Source organism: Egretta garzetta, unplaced genomic scaffold (genome assembly GCF_000687185.1).
Source record: "Egretta garzetta isolate BGI_Z169 unplaced genomic scaffold, ASM68718v1 scaffold81, whole genome shotgun sequence".
NCBI lineage: Eukaryota > Metazoa > Chordata > Aves > Pelecaniformes > Ardeidae > Egretta > Egretta garzetta.
Genome location: NW_009258671.1, coordinates 6,988,497 through 7,012,588, shown reverse-complemented (window position 1 = coordinate 7,012,588; position 24,092 = coordinate 6,988,497). Strand labels below are relative to the sequence as shown.

At 40.8% G+C, this 24,092-nt stretch overlaps 1 protein-coding gene across 1 annotated transcript; it reads left to right on the top strand.

The window, feature by feature from the left end:
• Positions 1-1,175: 1,175 nt before the first annotated feature.
• Positions 1,176-18,994, top strand: SULT4A1 (sulfotransferase family 4A member 1). The gene is made up of 8 exons (XM_035888511.1): positions 1,176-1,209; positions 7,473-7,603; positions 9,023-9,103; positions 9,225-9,351; positions 12,622-12,716; positions 14,184-14,322; positions 17,127-17,256; positions 18,909-18,994. Exons 1-7 carry the CDS (start codon positions 1,176-1,178, stop codon positions 17,132-17,134), a joined length of 615 nt encoding a protein of 204 aa, XP_035744404.1. The 3' UTR covers positions 17,135-17,256; positions 18,909-18,994.
• Positions 18,995-24,092: the final 5,098 nt, after the last annotated feature.

The following is a 24,092-nucleotide window of genomic DNA, read 5'->3' as shown; positions in this document are numbered from 1 at the left end:
TCCTGTTACGTGTGATGGAGCCCTGCTTTCCTGGAGATGGCTGAACACCTGCCTGCCGATGGGCAGTAGTGAATGAATTCCTTGGTTTGCTTTGCTTGCATGCAAGGCTTTTGCTTTACTTATTAAACTGTCTTTATCCCAACCCACGAGTATTCTCACTTTTAATCTTCTGATTCTCTCCCCCATCTCATGGAGGGGGAGTGAGCGAGCGGCTGCGTGGGGCTTAGTTGCTGGTTGGGGTTAAACCATGACAGTTTTAAAGAACCACCCACAGAGTATTTTGTGTGAATGCATTCTAGTTTGTCCCAGGCAAAATTTGCTAGGTGAGTTGATGCGAAAACCAGGAACTTCTTGAGCTAATTTAGCTGATTTAATTTTAAGTGAATTGGAGTAACTTCACACAAACTGCTCCATTGGTGATATCTGGTGCAGACATGGTGAGCATCCATAGGCATGGACATATTTTACCAGCCCAGCTAAAGCTTTAAAGAGAAGAGTAAAACACTTTTCCCTTTGAATATCTGATACCAAGAAACACCAGCTACCACCCGATACCAGCTGTCAGTGAAGGACCTGTAACAAAATCTGGGACGCCTAGATATGATGAAATTACAGATGTGGAGACAAGCATGAAGACACAAATCATGATTCATCAGTTGGAAGGCAAATAAAGACAAACCAGTGTTTTGTTGTTGTTTTTAATCTCTAGACTTTAAGCAATATGTGAACCTGACTCAGTCCTTAGGGCTGTTAGTATACTATTTACCCAGTCCCTTGCTGCAGCACATGTGAGGATGTTGTGGTTTTATTAAGAGGGATAGAAAGGAAACACTTTCTGCCCCAGCTGTCCTCAACAAGAGGCCTTTGCCTTCTGGACCCCTGCCTGCTGGGACCAATTGAGGTAGCCACAGGGTAGGTGCCACGGATAGGGAGTATGCGACTCTTGAGCTATTATTAATTTTATTTTATAAAGTCTAAAGTAGGCAATGTAGACTCCAGTTACTTCCTTCACCGTGGCTACAGCAGCAAGCATAACCATGAAGGGGCCCCGAGAGGCTGTTGTCCAGGCTATTTCCTTGCTAGCAGTTGCCTGACAGTTTTGCTCTCCCCCCGGCATCGTGCTCCCCAGCACGGCGTGGGAGGTAGCTGGAGCCAGGGGCTGTTCCCGGGAAGCTATGGATGAAGCTTGGGACATTGATCTCTGTGGATGTAGGTGCGGCTGTCCCACGCCCTCCCAGAGAACAGGCCCCGGTGTGTTTTATTTATGAGCGTTGCTCCAGTGTGCGCAAAGGCGTCAGTAGGCCTTTGTCTTGGAGCTGCTTCTGCTGGTGTTAGGAGTGGAGCGTGCCATGCTGCCTGCCTCACTGTGTGGAAGTGGAGGTGCCTCAGCAGCTGGTCCCGGGTCTGAGGTGCCCTGTGGTCGACTCTGCGCTTCTCATCCTGTCCTCAGCTGAGTTGTTAGTGTGCTAATATAAAGGAGAATTAGGACTCAGGCCATTTTTTAAAAATAGTACTAATGCGTTAGCTGAAAATAACACTGTTTTGTAACCCGTGTATTAAAGCAGTGCTTTAGGATACTATATTGCACATAGTAGCAATAATTCTATGGATAATACATGTGTGTAAACACTTAAGTAACAGCTTTTTTACCAAATAGAAAGTCCATTTTAGTCCTCAACAGAATATGCTTTTCATAGTTTGCTGCTTATAGCCTCTGGTGAAGCACATTTGAAACACAGGTCAGACCTAATGGGCCCATTTCTGTGCTCTCTGATGTAAGTCTAGTGAAAGACAAGCAGAATTTAGCCTCTGTTTTAAAAGCCACTAACTGCAAGAGAAAAATAAACTGATTAATAAGTCTAAAAAGCCAAGACCCTGTTTACTGAATGTTACTGGAAATCATGTAGTTAACACTTGTTTTAAATCCCATCTTATTTAAGCTGTCGCCAGCAGTTTCAGAAGATCTGGATTGTTTTTTTCATGTTCCACAGACGCCCTTGGCTGGTCACTATTGAACTTACGGGCATCTAGGCCACGTAAAAGGGGCATTAATCTCAGAGGATGAGTATTCAGTACTTTTTGAAAATTGGACCCTCTAATAAATGTACAATTGGTCAGTCAAAAATATTGGCAATATAATGCCACAATTTCAACCTTCATTCTGAATCCTGAGTCTCATCTAGGAACAGAAGAATTGGAAAGTATGTTTTCAAGGTGTATACATTGTTGTTATTATTAAAATCCTAACTGATAATGAAAATCCCTATTTGTAAGCCAGTTGGAATTCCAAGATGTAGGAGAACTAGAACATCAAACCTCAAAAGGACATATTTTTATGGTTTGGAAGTTGTGTCCTTCTAATGGAAAAATCTAATTTTCTCTTCACTATTGTAGGATGAAGATGAATCTGTCATACTTACCTACAGATATAGACTCAAGCTGGTGAAAGGGGAATAAGCGTGCAAGCAATTAGACGAACTATGTGGAGAATCGCTTTGCAGCACTTGCTAGGCCAATCTGACAGCGTTAGCAGCCCTCATTTTTAATGAGCACTTACATCTACCGATGCTATAAAAAAATTATGAGTCATAATGGGTCCATTGCGTTGTATTAGCTGAAACTTGATGAAGCATTGGTAGATCAAACTGCAACTAATTGGGAATGCTAGAAGACTGTTAATACTAACATTAGTATCTCTTTTTATTATTTCATGTGGTTTCCAAACAAGGGGTGAGTAAGAGTATACCAGAGACCATCCTTGAGCTGCAGGTTTTTCCCATGTTAGCTGATAGTGAGGGGAGAAGGTTGAAATAAACCTCATTAGAAACCATTTAGGGGAGCAAAATTTCACAGGAAATTTTATGGGTTTATGTCTGCCACTTCAGTTTGAACAAATCTGTGAGGTTCAGTGGCTGTATGGGAATGTGCCAGTGGCCAGAAAGTAGTGAGAGGAGCCAGAGAACAACTGCAGTAAAAAGTATTTCTCCTTCCAACAGAGACTAAATTTGATGTCAAAAGGCACCTAATGCATAGGCAGAATGAAGAAGCTGTGGTGGTTCGAAGTTTTGGCTATCTTGCTATGCTGTCTGGTTGCTGCCACAGCAGTTACACTTACTGATAAGCAGAGGCAGTATGGCCATGAACTGAATTTGCTATTGCTGCTGAGGCATTGGCCATGAGAAAGGGTACAAATGAAGGGTTTCCTTTCATAATACGGGCTGCTGTAGGAGTGATAAGTTTCTTCATGAGTTCTGATTTCTGTGCATTCACAGAAAAGGACAGTGCAGCCCAACTAGCACGCTTTCAAACTGGTGTCACTTGGGCTGCTTTTGTCCACGCTCTAATGCGGAGTAGAAATGCAGGATCACAGATAATTTAAAAAGCTCCCCTAAAACCTTGCAAATTCTGGCAGTAGCCTGTCAATGCTGTTTCCCATCCCATCTTTTTCTAGGTACTGTGTGATAAACTGGAACACACTGTTTTCTCCTGAGGCGTTGTATTGACATAACAGAAGAGCTTGTCAGGGAAGAACATTTCCCAGGTACGGTGCACTGGAGTTTCTCAGGTGCTGACTGGCTCCTCTTTAGTTGGAATTGGATAAGCATAAATGAATTCCACATCTGTTTTGGCAATATGACCTCGGAGGTAGCTGAGCCAGCAGTATTCCTCCAGGATGAAACGTGGATCTGCCACAGCTGGAAGAAGGAAGGGTAGAATTGCTGGATACTTAAGAATGTGGTATCTGGTGCCTCATGCCCAAAGGCTGACAGATTAATCTTTTTTGTCAGTGACTGTTTACTCTTTCTGTACCATCCCAAGTGAGGCATGCGCTTACATGTGCATGCATTCAGCAACACAAGGAGAAAATGATGGAAAATACTGGAGATACACAAGATCCACTGATTGTCTCCAAGAAAAACCTTGGCTTCATATGCATGCACGCTAGCTTTTCCACTTAGTGACCTAATCCTTTAATTTCACTTAAAAAGTGAGTACCCCTCAAGTGACAATAAATCATCATTGGCAGCCAGGCCAGAAATCTAGGGAGTATAAAGGTTAAGTTCTGCACCTTTTTTTTTTTTTTAGCTTCCTTCATCTTTTTCTTCTCTCCAACAAGTATCATCATTGTCCCTTTTACTAAGAAAGTTTCTTTGGCATTTAGATCGGGCCAACTTTTGTGATAGACTGGGATTATCAGAGGTTATTCCCATAATCTCCTTTGAAAATCTCAGTTTTGGGAATTTACTTTAGCTTTCACCCATAAAATGGTGGTTCTTGCACATCTCTACAGACATCAGCTCAGGTTAATTGCTTCAAATGGCCAATTTGTATATGCTTTATATGCAGATAGGGAATCAGGGGCTACAGCAGAAGACTTCCATTCACCTCCCACAGTGGCAAATTTAATAAATTCTGCTAGCCCCATTCTGGACCTGGGCCTCTCATCACATGCACAGGTACAGTGCCCCAGTTTGTTTGGCTTTCCAGCCAGCGGTGTTCCCAGGGGCTAGAAAATCTTGCCTTAGCAGCTAGGTCTGGGATTTGGGATGCCATTTGTCTGTTGCTAGGTTAAGCCATCATTTCTAAGCCAGAAGAACGTTCAAATCTCTTCATGTATGTAATTTGAGTTGGTTTTAATCCTAATAGATACGTGAGGAGGTTATATATATCTAATTACATATATAAAGGTTTTTAGCTATTTTTTCTCTTTTTAAACAAATAAGCATGTGGTTGTTTAGATTTTTTTTAAAACAGGAGATCAGGTTAATGATAATTTTTTATCTGGGGCTCTTGGGAATGTGTGGTATAAATGATAACTGATTACAGGTGACTAGTTAAAAAATCACAGTTCCCTCAAAAGTTAAATCTCTAGTTTTCATTTGCATTAAGACCCTGAAAATCCTAAGCAGAGTAACTTGAGCGCTAATGTGGAAGAAAATCAGGCTAATATAGTGGGTGACAAAACTGGAAACTAGTACAGAGGTCATGGGTGGGAGAATTCAGGATCAGTGGTCCTACTGCAGGTGTAGGGAGGAGAAATTCTAACCAGGTGGATGGCCAGAAGCCAGATGTCTAAACTGTCAGCTCACAATCCTCCCCTTTGTAGAAGAGATACTGCAGAAATACTGTTTGCTGTGTGAATTGGAATAGGATGCTGGAATACGGGCAGCACTACATACATAACTACAGTAATTTGCATATGTGTATGCAATTAATTAGCACAGAGGTTCACAGATTTAAAGCAGTTTTAAAGAACCTGTACTTGATGGAGATTTTTAATTTTCTGCCTCGCATACCTGCCATGTGCCCAGCATTACTCTTTCAGTGAATCACTGGTTTTGATGGAAGCACATTTAGATGAAGACTCCTGAGCTTCCAAAGGCCCACTTCCTTCTGAAACAGAACCCTTCTTCCCCATGCCTCCTACATTAATATGTCGTTTCCTGTCTCTGCAGTGCTCCGTGGATCTGCTAGCAATCGAGCCAAGGCTAGCGCATGGCTGCGGGCCTGAGCAGAACTAGGTAAGGCCATGGGGGCTCTGCTCCCTGGCCCTTCACCTCCTACTTACCTGGTGGACTTTGTAGAGAGCTGGTAGGGAACATGCTGCTCTCCTGAAGTTTCAGCATAGTTCTGCCTCAACTCTGTGGCCTTCCTGTATTCCGAGGCACAATGGAGATGGCTTCTTTTTGCCTAGTGAGCAGCTGAGTAACGAAAAATCAGAAAGTCCTGGTGGTGGTGTTTATCCCCATGCAGCTATTCCTTTTCCTTTCATGGAACAAGGTTGCTGTAATAGCATTTTTCTTTGCAGGCAGAATTGGAAATACAGAAATAAATTATGGAGAACCAGGGTGTCTCCTGTCAGAATAAATATTTAATGAGAAACAAGGGTTGTGCTCATTCAGAGTCACAAAGACTGATACTGAAGTACCGTATGTATGTTAATTTTAATGTATAAAATACATGCTTGGACTTAGAAATGCAGAGTGAACAGCCTTAAGGGCAAGTGTGTATTAAGTCTGTGACAGCTGTCTCTGTGGGTAATGAAAATGTAAAAGTTTCTTTTTTTCCAAGCCATTTTAATTTACCCACCAACCAGTCAGGAAACAGAGGAGTTTTAAAGTACATAGTCCCCAGAGCAATTCTTGGACACCTCTATCCAGACTGTGTTCACTCTAACCATCCTCTAAAGTACATCAGCTTTTTTTAATTCTTCCTAGCTCGGATTAAAAGAAAACTCTGAAGAATGATACACTGATCTTCATAGTGTTGGAACAACTTACAGAATTTGTACAAAACTGTCTATTAGTGTGTACAGTCATGCTAGTTAACATGAATAAACTGGTGACTGTTACAAGTTACTTTCATCTTACAAGTTATTTTCAAGTTAAAACGGGAATAAAAGGCATGATCTCAGAGTTTGCAGCTCATCTTGCCAAAGACTTGGGATGTTGAGGTGGGCTTGGGCCTTGTAAAGAGTTCTGGAACAATTACTTGTTCCTTTAGGCAGCACGAGAGAGAATAAATCCCTGTCTCATTTTCCTTGCTGCTCACAACTCTTAAATATTTGTTCAGTCTATCACAGTATCCCGGATGTGCCATGCCCATGTGACTTGTCATCTAAACTGTGGGGTCCCTTCCCTGCCAATTCACTTTGATCTCTCCTCATTCTGTTCCTCCATCTCACCAAAAGCTCGTGCCTTTCTCTTCATCAGCCTCTGTCAGATATCTCAGAACCTTTGTTTGCCTGTTTTGAGGGTTTCCTACCTGCCTAAAGGTAAAGTCATTTGAAATTGTTTCCCTGTTCAAACTTCTGTTTGGAATACCTATTAATTTTCCAGAGTGCAGTCATAAAGGTTATAATATCTAATGGTTGTTTTGTAAATGTTGTCGCACTGGAGAGAGAGATGTAATTGGGGCCTCTAAAGCATATGACTAATTCACTGTGCATTGATGTGTTCAGTGGTTTATCCAGTCCATAATGTGGAGGTATAAATAGACTCTCAAATCATTGCATAACAGTAGAATTGCCTACAATTTAGAATAGAGGACACTGGCAGTCTCCCAGTACGGCTGCTAATGCATTTTGTGAACTTGGATGATCTCTCTCTGCGTCATTTTTTTTAATTTTTAAAATGGAAATAGTAGTATTTGCCTAGGTAACATTCACAGTGGAAAACTTTTTTAAAATGCTTTCCAATTCACAGGTAAAACAACTGGGAGACAGAAATGTATTTCAGTTATTACTGAAGAAAAATCTGAGGTCTTTTACGTGAAAGGAGGTCTTCATGTGTTTAAAATAAAACTAAAGGAGGAGACATACTCCATTAAAACAGTAGTTACAGACTTAGTTCACAGCAGACTGTAAGGGCAAAAGTTATCATTGTTTCTAAGTCTAGGTCTCCTTTCATATGCTTCTGTTTAGATAAGAAGTGTAATACAATCTGTTCTCTTTCATTGTTTGGTTTATGCAGGCACAGGCTTGCTGCAGGAAGTGGTGTATCTAGTGAGTCAGGGAGCCGATCCAGATGAGATTGGACTAATGAATATAGATGAACAACTTCCAGTCCTAGAGTACCCTCAGCCTGGTCTGGACATCATCAAGGTACAATTTATCGCAGAGAAAGTCTTTCAGCATTTGGATATCTTTTTCCTCAGTTCCATATTTATAACTTCATTTCATCCTGTGTCTTTGTCCTTTTCATCACTGGACTTGCTCAGTTTGTTGGAATGATTCAGAGTATTATTAGGTTATTTTAAAATTGCTTTTATTAAGCTTTATTATACGCTATTTAATGCTTTAGATGTTTCTCCATGTCCTAAATATCTCGGCAGTGGGTTTTCTGAATAAAAGTTCCAGGCCTCCCTTGCTTATGTAAACAGAAGCTGCCCAAATGAGGCAAATTTGCTTTGATCCCTTCCCTGAATTTGCAAAAGAGGAACTACAAATACAGAGATCTATGGATCTGTAGATGCACTGCTCTGAATTTACACATCTAAATCCTTAGAGACCCAGGATCTGTGGATCTACAGACTCTGTAGGTGTAGTCTGAGAAGGTTGGAATATTCTGCTTGAAATAACTTCCACATTATTAAGAACCACTCAGAGACTAGTGGCATGGCATGTAAGTGTGATCTTGTCATTGCTGTAACTACTTCTTGGAATATTAGGCAAAATTCGGGGCTGCATCCTGTAACAGCCACAGTGCTTGTGGAATTGAGCTAGCTAAGGCTGGCACGGATGGATTTAAGCTGCTTCTGGTCAATGACAACTGCAGCTCTCATCCAGGCTGAGAGCATTTAGGGGTCAGAGGTTGCTTTTCTTTTTCATCTGTGTGATGCCTAGTTCAATGGGACCTCACTGCTACCTTGATTCAAATTAGCGGTGGCAGTAGTAAGAGGTTTAGTTTGAGATTATACATCGTTACCTATACTACGTTCTAACAACTTGATCCAATATGGATTTATGCAGTTTTTTAACTGCTGCAGGATAATTTGTGTCATAAGACAATTTTGTCTCAAGTTGCAGAAAAATAAAATGTTTGAAAGATGTTCACACACTCAGATAAACCTATGGATTGTCTGGGCCTAATTCTGAGGATAAAATAAATTGCAAGAGTAAAATTTTGAAGTGAAGAAGTTAGGGGTAGGGTTCTCAGAGCTTCTAATGTTTTTCAAGGAATTTTAGTGGAAGCATCACTGGAAACAGAGTTAGTTTGATACTAAGAATCTTCAACTATTAGACTCTCTTCCTGAGAAGGTCCTACAAATGGGAGTAGTTTGAAAACAAAAGTGGAAAGAACCCCCAACAAAACCCCCCAACACGTTATCCAGCCTTTTGATATTTAAAAACCAGATGTAACTCCCTGACCTAATATCTAGACCTAGGCCCCTATTAATTTAAGAAGTGAATTTGTGAATGTGACTCAGTGTAGTAAAGGGCTTCAAGTAGACAGTTCAGGACAGCTCAGGATGTGCCAAAAAGCTAATGCACAATAAGAAATGTTTGTCTGCTTCATTTTAGGAACTGACATCTCCTCGCCTCATAAAAAGCCACCTACCATATCGGTTTTTGCCTTCAGACCTCCATAATGGCAATTCAAAGGTAAAAATTAAATGAAATAATGTTTGTTTAACTACATTGGCAGCAGTTGTTTAAGTGCTTTGGGAAACAGGGTGGGGAAAAAGTTTTCAGTAAGGTGACTTTTTTCTCCCCCACATCATAGGTAATATACATGGCTCGCAACCCCAAAGACCTGGTGGTGTCTTATTACCAGTTTCACCGCTCCCTAAGGACCATGAGCTACAGAGGAACGTTTCAGGAGTTCTGCAGAAGGTTTATGAATGACAAGTGTAAGGAGCTGTTCTCTCTGCACACGCTGTTACACATTTATTTTCATCTCTGCATTCCTTCTGCAAGTACAGAAGTGAACTGGATAAAGGTGCATTTGTTTTGCATATACAGCAAGGAGGTTGCTACAGATAGTGCTGCGTGGACTTATATTTATCCATGCAAACTATGGCCATGCCTTGTAAATAATTGCGTTACAATATTTGACCCCTTGGGCTCAGCAGTGTTCCACTTAGCTCAGGCAAAACTCTGGTCTACTTTTCTGAAATTCAGTTTGCAAGGTACTGGGTATCTTGTGAAAAATGGTGAATACTCCGACCATCATTTGATTTCAGTTGTACCTCATTGTTAGCTAGTTCTCGGGAGTCTTCCTGTTTCTCAAGGGGATTTTTGGTGGCAATTCCTTTAATATTTTTATTTCATCCAAAACCTCAAGTTTGTCCCTTGCAAGATACCAGTTAACACCCAAGCCCCTCTAGGTGGCATGAGATTGATCTGGAGTACCTCAGTGTGTTGAAGTGAGCCCCTGTAAGAAGGCAGCTGCAGGCTGCTACTGTCTGAAAAATACACCTCTATAATGAGAATACAATAACCTGCTTTACCACAACTCATCAGCTGCTCAGCCAGTAAATCCTTTGAGCGAGGGCTTTTTCATGAGACACGCACCCACTGCGTTCCCACTCAGGCTGCACTGCCTTAAGCAGCTCCACTGCACTAGCTCAGTAAACTCACAGGGAGGACAAGCCCTGTGTTCTCACATACCTGGCTGCCACTGGGCTTTTTGCCAGTGGATTGCCACACTTTCTAGCTAGGAATAGAAAATTTTTTTACTGCCTTCTATTTCTCTACAAAATCTTCTCTCTGATAGCTTAATGTGACACTAAGAATTCACCATGTACCTTGTGCTCTGAGAGCAGGAACTCCTCTAGATCCAGTGCAGCAAACTTCCCTTCAACTTGGAATTTGGAGGAGGTGATGCTAAAGGAACTGTATAATGCTAAAGGAACTGTGTAATTCTAAAGGGGAGAAAAAAGGAAAAGCCTACCAGTGGAAGTTATTTAACAGGCCTTAAAAACCTTTGCTACTTTCTCCGGCAAATTTGTGCAGGGAGGGTAAATGCTCTCCTTCTGTTCCAGCCCACCTTCAGCTTTTTCTTTAGCAATTCCCCGAGAATGGGATGTTTGTCTGTAGCCCATGATCCAAAACTTCTAGGCTGGAGACATATGAAAGACGCGTTTGAAGGTCTTCTAAGATAGGAGGAAGGTTCTGTATTCTTTTTCATATAAGTATCCCAAGAGTTATTTATATCTTCATCTTGTAGCAGCTAGCTGATTTATCACAACCTCCCAGAGTCAATAAAACATCACAGCATGTTCTGTGTCCATAATTGTGCAAATGGAGTTGTTTTGTAATACAGCAAATTTAGCATTTAGCTAAATGTTTGCATCTCACGGAAGCAATGCAGTAGCAAAAAAACCTTCAGAAGAAGTCAAAGTACTGCTAGAGGGGGAAGCTCTGAGCCCAAATGACACAATCCCACTCTTCTTACCCCTCCTTATACCTGACCATCTTGAAACAAATTCAGTGCATGTTAGCTATATCATTGAATAGGGATTAGTCTTGAATGTGCTAATTTTTTGGCATTATCCTCTAAAGCTTAAGTGAGTTTCTTACATAGCATAGGTAAACTCTGCTAACATAATCTTGGCTGATGTGTTAGTTTCATGCATTAATTTCTTTAGGGGTGTATGGAATAGGAATAACAAAAGTGGAATTTTCCCAATACCATTATAAAAATTGAAAATGAGTCAGCTGATTAAAATAACTTTCCTATGGAATTGACCTCTTTGTCCATTGAAAATGTTCCAGTTACCAAAATTAAACAATTCTTTTTCAAAGGGAAAAGGTGGCTTCAAAACACAAAACTAAGAAGTTTCATATTTTTCCAGAGCTGCTTTGCTGAAAAGATAAAATTGACAAAAGAAAAAGTGAAAAAATGTGAAAAATTGTTCACGGTATTTGCTTAACCCTGCCTTGATGATCTGAAGTACTTTGGGCAAGCTTATTACTGATAACAAAGAAATACGCAGAATGCATTTCTCTTTGGGTTGTCTTTCTGGTAATATTGGCAGCAAAAAAACATTATCTAGATAATAAATACCAGTGTCTGAACCTAGACACACATAAATTGACTGACATCAGAGCAAATGTGGACTTTATCAGAGAAGTGAAAAACAAAGGAGGAAAGTTTTTGGGGCAGGGTTAAGATTCCTGTAACCACTGTCTCAGCAGTGTTGGGAGCACAGGCCCTCCCAGCGTAGCACCTCTGCTTCTCTTCAAGTCCTAAACCCCATGCAGCAGGTACAGGGAACTGAAGACAAGCTGCTGGTGGCATGCAGGAGGTGGGAGGCGTGAGCTTTTAATCATTGGCAACCCTGCACGCTGCAACTCTGCTCACGACTTGTGACATACAGGAAGTACCCCATCACATCAATCTAAGCTTTCGGGAGCACTCAACACCTCATGGGCATCTGGCTGTAGTCGGGATTTATTGCATAATTGAGATAACTGATAACAGGATAACTGAAACTGTGTTCTGGCATATCTACAGAAGTTGTATGGAAGTGTTCAGAAGATAACAATAGGATAGAATAGGTCTTAGATTTTAGGGAGGGGCAAAAGATGTAACGATAAATAGAATATTCTGTCAGTACATCCTACATTTTTGGGCACAACCATGAAACATTTTTATAGGCCTGTTTCCTCAATACTTGTTTAGTTAAGAAAGGACAATGGTTGTTAGTAATTCTTGGTGTGTAATAGAAGATGCTGTCTGGAACTTTCCACGAATGCTATATCTAACTTCTAAGTGAGGGAAACTGCAGTGTAATACATTAATTGCAGGAATTCATACAAGTTGTAGCCACTGGAAATTTGCCTTCTGCAAAGCTATCTGCATAATTTTTATTTTGACTCAATTTCCATTCAATAGTCAGCCATTATTAATACTGAGCTCCAAGAGGTCCATCATGAAACACAGTGGCATTTTCAGTTGAACAATTTATCTTTATGGTAAGCTAATTCTTTTGAATATTCCGATAGAAAAACTTCTTTAATTAAGTTCCTTGCTGTGCATGGCAATGGTCTAAACCAGACACTGTTCTCCTGAACCACTCCAGTTATTTTATTATTCTCCTTTTTTTTTCCTTTTTGAAAAGGGCTTAATAACAAAAGTGTTCATTTTCCTCATGCCAATCACAATGTCTTTGTAGTAGGATATGGTTCGTGGTTTGAACATGTGCAAGAATTTTGGGAACATCACATGGATGCCAATGTACTTTTTCTCAAGTATGAAGATATGCATAAGGTAGGTTAGATGTAGCAAAAAGGTATTTTAATTACATTTAGCATTGTAGTGCTTAAAATACATAAAGTAGAAAAATTGCTGCTTCTGTACATATTTGGGCTCCCTAATGTCTGATACAATTTTTAAAGCACTGGCATTCAATAGCTTCTATGGACTTTCAGCACTTTTTTATAAACCTAGTAATTTACCCGGGAATCTGCCTGCATCCATAGGCACTAAACTATTCACAGGTAGAGATGTGTAACTGTTCAGTGCTTGCTACACTCAGCTCTGGGCATTCATTTAAGAGAAATGTCTTGCTGTGTGTGCTGTATCAATGAGAAAAAGAAGTGTTATCATCAGGGTTTTGTCCTATATATTTGGCATTTATTCTGATTATTTGATTGTTCTTAACTGTCTTCTGTGAAACAATGTTGAAAACAATTAGGGATGATTGTGTAGTGTAAGGTGAACATAATTATTGGGTCCTAACAGTATGCTGGCTAATAAATCCACCTTATTTTTAACCAGAAATTTAGTGGAAATACTACATAGAACATTGGTTTCCATTTCCTACTGCAGTAATATATTTTTGAGAAGTAATGAAAATACTTCAAAATGTTTCTTTGACTGGAAAATTAATGCAAACATAGGAAAAACCTAGCTCCTTTCTCTTAACCTACAAAAAGGCAAAATCAGGGTAGAACTCAATAAATCTGAGTAAATCATAATTTCAGCTTTTCTGAGCCTTCTCATGGACTGGGATGCTAAAAGGAGATGTAACACAATCAGAATAATTAAAAAAAAGTTTAGTAGAAATGATTTCAAACCCATGGTTTTGAATAATGATGTATTGCTAGCTGTGCTCACTGACAGATGCTGCCGAAAGCTGGTCTCACAGTATCCTTCTGCTTCCTGATAAACATTGCTGTTTTCTCCTTCCTTGCAACTCCAGAAGTCTTACTCATACTGAGGAACCCTGGATTTCTGGGTATATAAACAAATGACTGCTTATTATCAGAGGCTACCTCACTAGATCCTTTCCCTCTACATGAATGCAGACCCAGAAGCTAACAATGAAGGAAGGGTTGTTCTAACATTTGTAATTACTTATTTTATCAAGATCAAAATCAAAGTAACTTTTAATTCCTCCAAAATACACTCATCTTCCAGAGTGATCAGTTAAGGGTGTGGTGGTGTCTGAAGAGGGAAGCATCACGCTTAGTTTGCAGTGCCCCGTTCTAGTATTTGAAGAGGTGAGCTTACATGACCTTGTTCTCTACTGACCTGTCTATTCTAATTACTTGGAATGTGTTTATTTTCAGCAACTTGGAAGGCGGCAAAATTTTAAGACAGTGAGGTTTCTACTTCTGTATTTGTGTTTTTCACACTCATCAGGATAGAACTCATTTTGAAACACTTAAACTCATTTTAAAAAGATCGTTTAAAATATTGTAAAATAAACTATTTTTAAATACTCTCTTACAGGACCTAGCAACAATGGTTGAGCAACTGGTGAGGTTCTTAGGAGTTTCTTACGACAAAGCACAGTTGGAATCCATGGTGGAACACTGCCATCAACTCATTGATCAGTGCTGTAATGCAGAAGCACTTCCCGTTGGCAGGGGTATGTTTAAAACCCACAGTAAAACTCTTACTGTGGAAGTTGCAAGAAGCAACTGACAACTTAGTAACTGCCAGGATGTGTTAAGATGTTGGCAAAATATTACTACGTAAATGATGGGAGGAAACTTGACTGTTGGTGCAATTTAGGGGTTGGTTTGTTTTGAAATAAAGTCAGGTAGAAGTGACTAAAAAGGATGGAAGTATCCAAGATCAACAGTGTGTATTCAACACCATGCAAACCACTCTGTTAGTCTTTGGCTTACTTCAACGGATTGAGCTGTTCATGCTGAGAAGACGGCACCGCTCCTTCTGACCTTTGGCATGTCAAAGCCCACGCAATGTCATACAGTTTGTCCTGGCCTAAGCCCTTGTGTTTAAGTGTATCAGATTTTCTAGAATAGCAGATAATTCTAATTTGAAGGCATCAAATGACAGGGAGCTGTAGTTTTCTTTATGAGCTTTTTCGTTTCATTGTCTAAGTCAGCTGTTTAAAATGCGTTTAGCTTCTAGATGTTTATTCTGGTGAGGTCTTTCTCTAGGAACCTGAAGTGCCCTTTAAACTGCTGATACATCTGTCCTTTGATAACGTCAAGAAATCAAGTCCTTTCTCAGTCTTCCTTCCGATAAGCATAAGAGTGACCTCAGTAAGTCTCCCTCAAATTATTTTCTGTAGGCTGCTTTACAGCACTTAACAGTTCTTTTTAAAAATGAGGGTATAAGATCAAGATGGAGAATTCCTATGTCAGCCGTCACAAATGTATCTACTGATTTAATCCAGTTTTAACTGGAACTTTCTTTCCCTGTCTCCCTTGTTTGTCCATCCATGGCCACATTAGCATGTTTTGCTGCAGCATCATACATGAAGCTTATGTTGTTTATCATGACCACAAAGTCTTTTCAGAGGAACTAATTTGCAGGTTCTTGTCCCTTACTCAGGGAGCATGACCTGAATACTTAGGTTTCTGCGTAGGAACCCTTTCTGTACTACTTGTCTCAGCCAACCTTGTTGTTATCTGCAGATTTTATCAGCTGTAATTTTTATAATTATTTTCAAATCTCTCATAAAAATACCAAACATCATCAGTCCTTCTTGACTACTAATTTTAAGTTAGCCAGTTGTTTATTCACTTATCATGCCTTTTGTTGACATTATATACTTCTATTAAAAACACTAAAATCACACACCTTACAAAAGTCTATTGTATCTTTGCATTCACCTTTAATCAGTCAAACTGTAATCTTACCAACACTCGGTCAGGTTTGTTTGAGAGCGAGTTTGCTTTCCCATGAAAGCGGGTTCACTGGTATTCTATACTACCTTTACGTCTTTCTTGGCAGTGCCTTATGCCAATTTTCCATGACTCAGCTCAGACTTATCGTCAGAGTAACTGACCCAGGATAACTTACCCTGTTTGTATGTTGGGACAAACATTTCAGAGTGTCATACTTGGAAAAAAGCCATTGCTCACACCTCCTTGCTTTTATCTGCGACTTTGCACACCTGGTACTGAAAGGCTCTTGGTACATTATGTGGGGCTACATGCTCCAGTTATTACAGGAGGACCTGGAAACCAGATTCATAAGGGCAGTTCTCTGTCATAACTGTGCTATGGCACCTCTTTTTGCCCCGGTTCGCTTATGTTATGGTAAATGATGACTTTTTGAAATAAGTATCTCAAGTTTGCTGGCTTGAGGTAAAATTCCAGGGACAATAAAGGAGTTTGTCGTTTCAGCAAAAGACCTAATATATTCCCTGTAGTTTCTGGCAGAGTCTCCTCTGAATGGTGTGTTTTCCTGCTTTTAGTTAGCTTGCTTTCAACTCTCATCCTACCCTTCTGTTACTACTTCAAACTGAAAATTCAGCATGTAATACAACTTGTATCCTGTGTGAAAACAACAGACCCTCTCATTTGCAGTAGGATTTTACGGCACCTTGCCTAACTGATCACCAACCCACTTCTCTGCTATGAAGACAAGATCACAAAACAATGAGTCTGGCAAGACGTCCTGAGGGCCTTGATTAAAGTGTTCTGTGTCAGCACAAGATTTTACAAACAACAGAGCTGCTTTGTCTTCCGTTGACTTGCAAGAAGTAACACAAAACCCTTAGGTTTGCTCCTGACCTCCACGATCTGGAGATCTGTGGGGCAGCAGTACTCCACATGCTGCGCACAGCCCAAACCCGCCTCTCCTTGTCCAGTGAAAGCCAGAAAGGCAGTTGTGAAGGAAAGCTGAGGTCGTAATACAAGAGAAAAAGAGAACAGAGCTGCTGGTGAGACCTTCCACAGGCAGAAAGGTCAGCCCCTTGTCTCTGCCGGCCACTGCACGTCCATCCAGATCAGCAGGGCGATGCCCGCTTTTGCCGCATGCACCATTCTGTACGTGGTGTTAGTGTTTGTCGTTCTGTAGCGGAGCCTGCAAACCCCCAGTCAAGGGTCAGAGCCTCTTATTCGTACCGCCTACAAATATTTTGAAAAGAAGCTGCCATTTTGTAATAGAGCAGGCAGGGAGCTACAGCAGTTAATGTAATATTTTGTCCTTTGTTCACTGTGTGCTTTTTATTAAAAATACCCTTATTTTGAATTTCTTCTGTTTGCTGTCTCTGGCTTTTACAATATTTTGTTACTTCAGAATGCAGCTTCATTAACAGTGCTTTGTTCCTTCTCTGTTTGTTTCTGTGACAAAGAATGGTGGCAATAACATGACAGCTTATTGTAATTTGTTTCAAATATTTTTAATTTGTCATTAGTTACATTTACTTTATTATTTTGCTTTATTTTAGTTCTTCATTTTTTTTTCTTTTAGCACATTGATCTTTACTCTGAAGATAACCCTGAGCTGCTGTGAAAGCAGAACAATGATTAGATATGTTACTTACATTTGACTCTTATCACATCATAATTTACACAGTTGCATGATTCAAATCATAAACCAGGTGGGTGACTTTTTGACAAGCTATCAATTCATATGGTAAAAAAAAAAAAAAAAAAAAAGATGTTACAAATAATCCACTGTGTGTGTCCTTTATAAAACTTGTCATTTGTCCATACATGTTGTTAGGGAGACTCAGAAACAAAAGGCTTATCTTTCCCAAGCAGAGGAAGAAAATGTTTTATTATCGTTATTGAAAGGCAAATACAGTCTTTTATGTTTTGTGCTATACTTTATGCAATGATAGTTGCCAGAGAAAAATTGAAATCAGTATCAGATGTTTATGACTGTGAGTGTTTTCTTAATGGGTTTTTTTGGTACAGGAAAAATTTGGTGAAAACAAGAAATGGTGCATGTTCAGTCAGTTTCAGGTTCTTTTGTTTGTTGGTTCCTGAAAACAAACCAGAACACTATCATACCTTCAGGAGTTGTAGGAAAATCCTGATTTCATAAAACGGCCCTTGCCGCACATACTACACCGTCATGTTAATATGTCATTTGTAGATGTTCCAGACAGTTTTGTCTTTGGACTCAGTTACAGAGTTGCTGCATAAAAGCAATGGTAATTAAATTAAATGGATATTCTTCTTATGCATCAAGTGCATAATTAAGCTCCCTGCATGTAGTTTTGATCTTGCGGTTATGATAAGAGTCTCTGGTAGCATAGTCCCAATTCTCCTTTCATTTATTGCACTTGAACAACCCTGGATTTTGTCTTTATTTATATCCAATACAGAGAAGAGGATTGGGCCTCTCAGTCTGATTACTCCATGGGGCTTATTCACCAACAAGTAACCCTGGCTGACTTTGAGTTAAATAAGTTTTGGACTGCAGGGAAACAGTGGTTAAGGGGGCCGCAGCCTTTGCCTGGTGGGTTCGGCAGCGTCATCAGGTTACGTTACTAGCTGGGTTCAGTAGAGCAGAAGAATACTCCATACAAGGAAAAAGCGTTCAGTGTCCATCTTGCATCCACCAAAAGCTTCCTATTCCTCGTGTATAAAATTAAAATTTGAATGGCACAAACTGGGTGCATGGCACTTGTTCTCTTCTCTAGATATAATTGTGGCACTCATATTTAACAAATAATTCTTTCCACATTCAGAAATGTAAATTCATCTGTTGAACTTATCTTTAAAGAGAAAATAATATAAATCGGTAATGATAATATTACATCTTGATAATCAGGATTCAGTAATCAGTTTAATAGCGCCGCATTCCATGTACCTTTTGGATAGTTCTCTAACCAGCGTATGCTGAAGGCACAGTAATTTTGAAATGTATTGCTGTTAGCTGTTGGAATTACTAAACAGCCACAGTTTGCACTGAAACCAGAAATCCCCTTTTAAATGAATACCCAAACCAAAATCTGCATTCATTTCTGATTAAGGCTAGAGCAAAATCTCAAAAATCTGAACTCTTCCAGTATAGTACTCGCCTCGTGCAGATGACAAAGTGTACAGTACTTTTAATTTTAAGGCTTTGCAAGGGGAATTGGGTAAGACAGTGAACAGCCTTAGGTCTCGTTTAGCTTTCAATGAAAGCTAAGACTGATTAGCATCTCACAGACGATACTTGGTGCCCTGCACAATTAGACTGTAGATATTTGGTGTCCTGTTATGTCTGCTCTCTGACTTGTGTTCCTTCTCTGTGTTTCAGGACGAGTTGGGCTATGGAAAGACATCTTCACTGTTTCAATGAATGAGAAATTTGATTTAGTTTATAAACAGAAGATGGGAAAATGTGACCTCACATTTGATTTTTATTTATAAAAAATGCATGCATACGATATCCAAATATAGCTAGAAGTGCTTTATGCATTCATTTATTACCTGCTGGACAAACTACTGTAGCTATTATGTGTAACAAGATTTAAAGAAAGAAAAACAATCTAAGTAAACCGTATCAGATACAATTATCTTTGATCCTAAACAGCTGTTTATCTTCTAGTATTTTAATCCTTTGTTCACATGCAAGAACTTCCTAGACAATACTAGAATATTCAGCTGTTACGGAATGTATTATATACGTATAAGGTATGCATCATATATGCAACTAGAATGTACACCTTTTCAGCCCCACATTGATTATTTAATGTGTTTTATAAAAGCTTTTCACTAGAACCTAAATAAACGTCCGTAAACCAAATAAAAAATTATTTCAGAGGGAAACAAGTAACAGGCCAAAACTGTATGCTAGAATGATCTCAGGGGTTAATTGTCACATTTATTTTTATAGCAGGTATATCAAATATAAATAAATCCCATTCCAAAATAGTAACTGATCAAAGTGGGGTTCGCATTAGGTTCTGCACACCCTTATCTGTATAATTTGAGTAGGTTCCGTGCACTGGCATACTCTGCAAGACAGGCCTCCTTATGAAATACAGCTGTGATTGTCACTCTAAGCCCCAAACCCTCCCATGCTTTCATGGAGGACAGCACACGGCTGCCTTCCTGCCAGATGAAGTGCAGCTCCATGCCCAAGGTCAGCAAACGGAAGCTTCTTAAGCCCCCAACTCTAATTCAGTCCCTCAAAATGGGGCTTAAAAGCAAGGCATCTGGTGCAGGGTCTATCCTGAGGAATCGGGAGTCTCTGACCCAAATCACTTTCCTGCGTAGATGTGAATTTCACCCGCCAGATAGAGTAAGAGAAGATAAGGTGCTGGATATCCTTTAGTTCCACTAAAAGTTAAGGGTGCTCAGCGCTGTTTACGGTTTGTGCTACTGGACCCCACCAGACCCAAGTGGAAGCTGAATACACGTGCCAGTGTTAAGCAGGCAGAGGAGACGGCAGCACTCAAGGAAAAGAGTTTAAAAATATGCCACCAGGTGGGAGTATTGCACAAATATTCATGCCGAATACAGTTTCAGTAATTGTTAGCCGTGACTGGTCTGGATTATAATCAGGATTCAAGTTTATTTCTGTCTCTTTTTTTATTCTCTACAACAGGTACACAAACAGCCTGAAGCAGGCTACCATCACTATAAAACTCTCCAGAATTATTTTGTTGTTCTGTTAGGTAATGACATCTATGCTTTTTAGGTTCTCAGCTGCAGGAGGCCCATTTTTGCTAGTCAAATATTCAGGCTCACCAAAAGCCATGAGGAAGGACTAGCAGATTTTTAGTGTTTCAGTTCTGTTGGGAAACTAACTGTCAGTTCAGCAACTGGCAAGCGGTGTAGCATGATGTGGCTTGACAGCACTTTTCCTTGTATATTTGTGAGTGAAAATGCTTTCAGTGAAATTTTATTTCTATTTTTATATTTTTAGTACTGTATGAATATTAAGCACTACACGTTATACTTCTGTGCTTGCTTGCTTATTGAATAAAAGATGTGTTCCATGCATTGTGGTTTGCTCATTTTCTAGACCTCCTGCTCGGGCCAGGTAGTCTTAGCAGGAGCCAGAGATCCTCTCCCCTACCCACACCCCCTAACTTAAGACAGAAGAACTGCAGAAAGCTGGCGTCAGCTCAAACCCCTATCTGACCCAGTGAGCTGTCTCTGACAGGAGCCCGTAACGCATGCCTGCGCAAGGCTACTACAGAGGGCACAGGACTCTTTGAGCATCTTTGTGTTTAACAGCCCTCCACGGGGTTTTCTTCCCCTCGTGCTGGTATGGACAGCATCCCACGGCAGTGCGTTCTTCATCTAAATACACACTGTATGAAAGAGGACTCCACTTAGAGAGTGCCACCAGGCAGTGTAATTCGGTGTTCCCTTTGTTCTTGCATTATGATGGATGATGCACAGCCACTGTTCAATCCATGCAAGATTTTACACACTTTTATCTTGCACCTCTCTGGCAACTCCATGCAGTGGGGTCCTACTAGTCTCTGTCATACAGGACACCAAATCCAACAAACTACAACAAGCTGCAAGAAGACAGGAATAGGAGAATTCCTTCTTGCTACAGAGGAAGACAAAATCCCACAGTTCCTGCAGATTAGAGTCAGAAGAAAATTCCATTAGCACCAAAAATCTACTTAAGTCACTTAATCCCAAAGACATATGAGCATCCTTATCGGCTGCCAAAAAGGCTTCTCACATTTCTGAAGACACAAGGGAATCCCACTCCCAGGCACAGCCTGTGACCTTTGCAACAGAAGATGACCAGCCCCCAAAGCCAAAAAAGTTCTAAGGCCACATTTTTAGCAGCCATTTAAATGCCACTGTCAAACTGAGTCTGTGTGGAGGGCCACCAGCTACGAGGCTGGAGGGGGAATGGCTAGTTCAGCCAAAAAAAGTATTTCCTTATTGTAGAGAGCAATAGCTTCTGCGACAATCTATTGTGCACCTAACCCTCTGCTGGTGCTCCTTGGTTTAGACAACAAAGCTGCAGGACTCTGCTTTCCAGGACCAGCCAGACTGGCCTCAGCCAGAGCTATTCTTCCCCTTGACTCCATTGCCTTCTCTGCTAATAGGGGAAATTCATCCCAGAGTCGGAAGTCTGGTCAAAGCCCATTCCCACATAAGCCATGTGGAAATTCTACCTCTGGATCTCTGGTCCTGGAAAGCATTTCAGTCTTTCTGTTAATATCCGTAGGTAGTAAGCTCCTTCGTATTTTGACAACTTGAACTTTCAGGACTCGGCCAAATGTCACCATGATTCTATCCAAACAGAGACACCCCTTGGCCAAATACCCCAAATTGTCTCTGGAGGGAATGCTTCATTGACACAAATGCACTGCAAATGAAGAACAAAAATAGCAGAAAACCAAACAAATTATTTTTTTTTTCTCCCCTCAGCATTCAGATTTGGTAAGCTGCTTCTGCTGAGGTAACTGCCACAAAGTTAGTGTGCTAGCGAGATTTATCATCAGTTATGCAGCTGGTAGCCCATTTAGCGACACAAACCTGCAAGACACGAGGATGATTTGGGTGGCTTTGGATTGCAATGGTATTTCAGATCAAACAACAGGCAACCCCGTTCCCTGTAAAGCACCAAGTACCCTCAACGACCGTTCAAACCTGCTGTCGTTGGCGATATACCTTCATGGATACATCAAATATACCACCCCATGGCATCAATCCATCACTAAGCAGGTGCACATCAAGAAGTACTTGACAGGCCTTAGCCGTAGGGCCCCCAGAAAGCCCCAGGGCTGTGCTGAGCAGTGCTCTGGCTCCTGGCCATCCACCCCTGCAGCTTCAGTCGGCAGGGTGCCTCGGATGCCAGCGGCGTGAAGTGGCTTGCCTCAGAAAGGGCCCTCCAAAGCGCTAACGTGAAGAAACTGAGGGGGAACTAAGCTAGGTAAGAAATTTTTCCACGGTTTTGTATATATAAAAAGTTGAAGTGTCCATTGCAGTGAACTGGGGCAGTAAAGAGGAAAGACAAGAAAGCTAATGAGTAACCATTAAAGATTCTCAGAGCTTTTGTATAAACATCACAACGTGGCAGCAATAGTTCTGGCAATAATTATAAAGATTTATAGGCTTGACCCACCATTATTATAAGCCATTCAGTCTTGCCTGGGCTATAAATAATGCCACTCAGTAGCTAGAGGTTTAGAGAGAGGTTTAAGGAACAGCATTTGCCTCTCCAGTCAAAAGAAAAAGGCTAAACAGAGATTCAGCTGAATCAAATAATATCAACGAAAAAATCCCAAGCCCAGTGACCATGCTCACAGGCAGGCGACAGTACAGAAATGATGACACCTAATCTCACTGCATCCTTCTCAGCTGCCCATGTCCTCGCTACATAATTAATTTCTTTACCACAGGATCTGCAGACTGGTGTCCTCTAGTGTTTGAATTATAAAACAGATGCAGATAGAGTATTTTCTGCTACATGCCATGGTGAATATTACACAGAACAGAAATAATTGCAACCAATAATCAGCTTCATTCTGGCAATGCAAAGGGAGTCTGGAAAAAGGAACACCGTTGTTTAAAAAGAAAGCTTACCCAGATTTCGGCATAATGAGGTTTAGAGCTCAAGTCCCGAGTCATACTCCAGTAAAAACTGCTGCTCTGTCTTCAGGGAGTTGCAAGGAAGTCGGCAACACTGACGCCACTTTGTCCTGGCCTGTCTGCATATAAACCACCCCTCCAAATGATGGGGGAGCAATGGCAAATTCTGCAGGCAGACTGGAACAACGCCTCTTCCCAGATCTCAGGCCTGAATCATATATACGTGCATGAAACCTCCAGTGTCCTCCTGAAAACTCCTGAGCTGTGTGGTCTTTAAAAGTGAATGCGAGAAAAGTTTACAAAAATGCAGGGCAATTTTCTGTACTTTAGGACTTCACCATGTGGGAACTGCTGTTAGCAGTGTAGGACTCCTTAACCATAAACTGGTTTTAGAAACAGTGAAACTGTTTACACCAATCGAATAGAGAAGGGAGAAGACTTTGTACTCCCTGCTACTGCAGGAACCTAAATGAGGTTCCCTCGATAAGCTGTGCTGCGCCAGTATCATTTTTCTGGATTTTGCCACCTCACCAATGACTGAAATTGTAAAGGCACGCAACAACTTTTGCTGGAGTTCTCACTGTGCACAGATGACAAGCCCTGGCAACGCACGCTAGAGTAGCTTTAGAAGCTACCACCTCCAGCTGTCCACTCTGCCACTCTGCCAGAAATGGCCACCATGGAGGAGAGACAGCAGAAGCAAATGTGTGCTGGCTCCTCCGCTGCTGTAATTTAGGGGCTGACATATTAACTTAAACTGATAGGGACGGTGTTTCAGATAATAGGCTGATTTGTGAACGGCAGAGGCAAGGAGCCAAAGCATGTTCTCGGGTGCTGCCCTGGCTTGGAGGTGATCTCCCAAGCCCTTGTCAGAGCTCTTTGGAATGAGCTCTGCTATCGGCCGAATGCAGTCTCTACTCGGGAACAG

Coding starts and splice junctions, on each gene's coding strand:
- SULT4A1 (XM_035888511.1), top strand. CDS start 1,176: ATGGATGAAGCTTGGGACATTGATCTCTGTGGAT. Junction 9,104..9,224: donor TCCATAATGGCAATTCAAAG/GTAAAAATTAAA, acceptor CCCACATCATAG/GTAATATACATGGCTCGCAA. Junction 9,352..12,621: donor AAGGTTTATGAATGACAAGT/GTAAGGAGCTGT, acceptor ATGTCTTTGTAG/TAGGATATGGTTCGTGGTTT.